The sequence below is a fragment of the Scylla paramamosain genome, unplaced genomic scaffold (genome assembly GCF_035594125.1).
Source record: "Scylla paramamosain isolate STU-SP2022 unplaced genomic scaffold, ASM3559412v1 Contig3, whole genome shotgun sequence".
NCBI lineage: Eukaryota > Metazoa > Arthropoda > Malacostraca > Decapoda > Portunidae > Scylla > Scylla paramamosain.
Genome location: NW_026973668.1, coordinates 1,757,501 through 1,762,500, shown reverse-complemented (window position 1 = coordinate 1,762,500; position 5,000 = coordinate 1,757,501). Strand labels below are relative to the sequence as shown.

Genomic DNA, 5,000 nt, shown 5'->3' with positions numbered 1-5,000 from the left:
GTGTGTGTGTGTGTGTGTGTGTGTGTGTGTGTGTGTGTGTGTGTGTGTGTGTGTGTGTGTGTGTGTGTGTGTGTGTGTGTGTGTGTGTGTGTGTGTGTGTGTGTGTGTGTGTGTGTGTGTGTGTGTGTGTGTGTGTGTGTGTGTGTGTGTGTGTGTGTGTGTGTGTGTGTTATCATCATTATTTCTCTCTCTCTCTCTCTCTCTCTCTCTCTCTCTCTCTCTCTCTCTCTCTCTCTCTCTCTCTCTCTCTCTCTCTCTCTCTCTCTCTCTCTCTCTCTCTCTCTCTCTCTCTCTCTCTCTCTCTCTATCATCACTTACATCCACAAATCTATATATAAATAACCCCCTGTCCCTCTCCCTCTCTCTTTCAATGGACGTGTCAATGAGAACACCCAAATTTTCACAAATAACCCTTCTTTTTGCAATATCGTCACAGAACCTTTACTAACACCCTCTCCCTCTCTCTTTCTATGTACGAGGCAGGTTTGGGCTTCAATCTGTCCGCAGTCCAGGGCAAGGCATCTGCGTCCGCCAAGAGTGTCGGGTCCTTCTTCTCCTCAGCCTTCAGTAAAGCAGGGGCTAGTGTGAAAGAAGCTGGCTCGAAAATTAAAGAGAGCGTGGAAAAGAATGTAAGTTAGAGTGAGAGAGTGAGAGAGAGAGAGAGAGAGAGAGAGAGAGAGAGAGAGAGAGAGAGAGAGAGAGAGAGAGAGAGAGGAGGATTGGTGTGCTTGTGTGTGTTTGTGTATGTGTTTGTGTGTGTGTTTTGTGTGTGTGTGTGTGTCTCTCTCTCTCTCTCTCTCTCTCTCTCTCTCTCTCTCTCTCTCTCTCTCTCTCTCTCTCTCTCTCTCTCTCTCTCTCTCTCTCTCTTGCAATACCAAACTAACATATTTTTCTCTTTTTTGTGTGAGAGAGAGAGAGAGAGAGAGAGAGAGAGAGAGAGAGAGAGAGAGAGAGAGAGAGTGGCTTTTAAGAATGTGGAATTTAAAGACTTGGAAATAATCTGGTGGACAGTGTGAGAGAGAGAGAGAGAGAGAGAGAGAGAGAGAGAGAGAGAGAGAGAGAGAGAGAGAGAGAGAGAGGAAAGATTATGTGTATCTCTCCCTTTCTCTCTCTCTCTCTCTCTCTCTCTCTCTCTCTCTCTCTCTCTCTCTCTCTCTCTTTCTCTTTCTCTTTCCTTCCTTCCTTCCTTCCTTCCTTCCTCCTCCTCCTCCTCCTCCTCCTCCTCCTCCTCCTCCTCCTCCTCCTCCTCCTCCTCCTCCTCCTCCTCCTCCTCCTCCTCCTCCTCCTCCTCCTATTTCTAGTCTATGGTGTGATAAAGTTTCTCTCTCTCTCTCTCTCTCTCTCTCTCTCTCTCTCTCTCTCTCTCTCTCTCTCTCTCTCTCTCTCTCTCTCTCTCTCTCTCTCTCTTGCAAATGTCAGAAAATGTCATTGGTTTGACCTTGCAGAGAGAGAGAGAGAGAGAGAGAGAGAGAGAGAGAGAGAGAGAGAGAGAATGTAAAAATCAGATATAAGTAAGGTCTATTATTCTCTCTCTCTCTCTCTCTCTCTCTCTCTCTCTCTCTCTCTCTCTCTCTCTCTCTCTCTCTCTCTCTCTCTCTCTCTCTCTCACTTGTCAAGTTTATAATGAAGAAATCAATATTCTAGCTCACTTGTAAGACACTCTCTCTCTCTCTCTCTCTCTCTCTCTCTCTCTCTCTCTCTCTCTCTCTCTCTCTCTCTCTCTCTCTCTCTCTCTCTCTCTCTCTCTCTCTCTCTCTCTCTCTCTCTCTCTCTCTGTCTGTCTGTGTGTGTGTGTGTGTGTGTGTAGCATTTCCTTCTAAATCAATAGAGAGAGAGAGAGAGAGAGAGAGAGAGAGAGAGAGTTTCTATCTTTATTTTCTCTAATCATTCTCCTCCTCCTCCTCCTCCTCCTCCTATAATTACTACTACTACTACTACTACTACTACTACTACTACTACTACTACTACTACTACTATTTTGTCCTTTTCTTCTTCTTCTTGTTTTCCTACTACAACAACAACTACTACTACTACTACTACTACTACTACTACTACTACTACTACTACTACTACTACTACTACTACTACTACTACTACTACTACTACTACTACTACTACTACTACTACTACTACTACTATTTTTGCAGACACTTCTGAGTGAATTCAACAAAGAACAGGAGGCGTTTATCAAGGCCAAGGGGGGCAAGGGGGAAGCGCTGCCCCCTGGGTTGGGTATCCTGACGAGGAGGGCCTGAAGGAGGAGATTCTGGCCCTTGCTACTGTGAGTGTCACCCTTATGGCGTTTATTGTTTGGTTTTTTCGTTTTGTTTATTGTTTTGTTTGTTTGTTTGTTTGTTTGTTTGTTTGTTTTTAATTTTTTTTTTCTGGTGTTTATATTTTTTTTTTCGTTTCGTTTATATTTTTGTTTATTTATTTTATTTTTTTTGTTTCGTTTATTTATTTTTATTCATTTGTGTTTTTGTTTATTTTTATTTTTTTTGCCGTTTATAGCTTATTTCTTTCTTTTTCGTTCCATCTATTGATTTATTTTCGGCGTTTATAACCAGCATTTAATTCACTTACATTTCACTTATTGATTTATTTGTGTTAATAATAATTCTCTCTTCATTTTCCTCATTTACTCATATTTACTTCATTATTTTCCCACATTTCCAGTTACAATTATTATTTCATCTATACATTTATTATTTCATCTATACATATTAACAAATCACAAAAAAACAAGTATATTCTCATTTTTTCTTAAGTCCCATCATTAAAAACACCATTTTCTGTCACACCTACTGTCTGAGGTTCCATTTAGTCAGACACCTCTCATTTTCTATATATAAGTATGTATGTATGTATGTACGTGTGTATGTATGTATGTACGTGTGTATGTGTGTATGTGTGTGTGTGTGTATCTATTATTGTGCAGGGAAAGGGGTAAAGGTCATATTTATCTATCTATCTATCTGTTTATCTGCTTATTTATTAATTTTCTATATATAAGTATGTTTGTATGTTTGTATGTGTGTATGTGTGTGTGTGTGTATCTATTATTGTGCAGGGAAAGGGGTAAAGGTCATATTTATCTATCTATCTATCTTTATCTGCTTATCTATTTATTAATTTTCTATATATAAGTATGTTTGTATGTGTGTATGTGTGTGTGTGTGTACCTATTATTGTACAGAGAAAGGGGTAAAGGTCATATTTATCTATCTATCTATTTATCTGCCTATCTATTTATATATTTCCTATTTAAATATCTATGTACTATCTTCCATAAGCTTCTGTACTCTCAAAACACTCAATATTTTAACGGTTTTATAAAGAACGCGTATTTTTTAGTGTCACCTTAAACGTCTACTTCATCTTCTTCTTCCTGCGTTCTCTCGTCTGCCTCTCTCCCTCGTCCATCAGTGGTACCATCGCTTTTATGGTTTATTGAGGTCGTTTGTTAATATTTTCATTGTTTTTGGGTCTCTCTCTCTCTCTCTCTCGTGTTTTTCTGCATATTTTTTTCACATGGAGATTAAAATATTTGGTGTGTATTTAATTTAAAGTTCTTGGCTTCTTTCCTTCTGTTTTTAATTGCAGTTTGGTTAGGTTGGAAGTTAGGTTAGGTTTGGTTTGGTTAGGTTAGGTTTGATTTGGTTAGGTTTGGTGTGGCTAGGTTAGGTTAGGTTAGGTCTGGTTTGGTTTGTCACTCCTAACCTAACCTAACCTAACCTAACCTAACCAAATCAAACCTAACCTAACCTAACCTAACCTAACCTAACCTAACCAAACCTAACCTAACCTAACGTAACCTAACCTAACCTAACCTAACCAAACCTAACCTAACCTAACCTAACCAAACCTAACCTAACCAAACCAAACCTAATGTAACCTAACCTAACCTAACCTAACCTAACCTAACCTAACCTAACCAAACCAAACCTAACCTAACCTAACCTAACCAAACCAAACCAAACCAAACCTAACCTAACCTAACCAAACCAAACCTAACCTAACCTAACCTAACCAAACCTAACCTAACCTAACCGAACCTAACCTAACCTAACCTAACCAAACCTAACCTAACCTAACCTAACCTAGCCACACCAAACCTAACCTAACCTAACCTAACCTAACCTAACCAAATCAAACCTAACCAAACCTAACCTAACCTAACCAAACCTAACCTAACCTAACCTAACCTAACCAAACCTAACCTAACGTAACCTAACCAAACCAAACCAAACCTAACCAAACCTAACCTAACCTAACCAAAGTGGTACCATCATTTCTATTGTTTATTGAGTCGTTTACTAATATTTTCATTGCTATTGGGTCTCTCTCTCTCTTTCTCTCTCTCTCTTTCTCTCTCTCTCTCGCTTTTTCTCTCATATTTTTCAGCATATTTTTTCCATGTGGAGATTAAAATATTTGGTGTGTATTTAATTTAAAGTTTTTCGCTTCTTTCCTTCTGTTTGTAATCGGAGTTTGGTGGTTGGAATTCATCTGTATATCTCTTTCTGTGTTGTTTTTTTAATATTTTCATTGTTTTTGTGTCTCTCTCTCTCTCTCTCTCTATCTCTCGTAGTGTTTACTAAAATTATTGCCCTGCTGTTTGTGTTGTTTTTTTAATATTTTCATTGTTTTTGTGTCTCTCTGTCTCTCTCTCTCTCTCTCGTAGTGTTTACTAAAATTATTGCCCTGCTGTTTGTGTTGTTTTTTTAATATTTTCATTGTTTTTGTGTCTCTCTGTCTCTCTCTCTTGTAGTGTTTATTAAAATTGTTGCCCTGTTTCAATTTTGTCTTTTTTCGCTCTTCTCTTTGTGTTTCTGTCTCCTCTCGTCGTTCGGTTGGGTGACGTCTTCGTTCCTATCCTCTCTGTTCGTTAAAGCTTCTCTATATCTCTTTCTTTCTGTTTGGAGATTAAAATTATTGTTGTGTATTTCAGTTTAAGTCTTTCTCTCTCTCTCTCTCTTTGTGTTTGTAATTTCATCTCG

The 5,000-nt window shown here is 38.6% G+C and overlaps 1 protein-coding gene across 1 annotated transcript in view; it reads left to right on the top strand.

The window, feature by feature from the left end:
* LOC135096272 (synapse-associated protein of 47 kDa-like) overlaps nucleotides 1–5,000 on the top strand; it is a gene marked incomplete at its 5' end in the record, with an annotated part of 22,341 nt that overhangs the window by 3,600 nt on the left and 13,741 nt on the right. Inside the window, 3 exon segments of the mRNA XM_063997644.1 lie at nucleotides 484–629; nucleotides 2,148–2,198; nucleotides 2,201–2,281. Coding sequence (XP_063853714.1) covers nucleotides 484–629; nucleotides 2,148–2,198; nucleotides 2,201–2,281 — 278 coding nt within the window.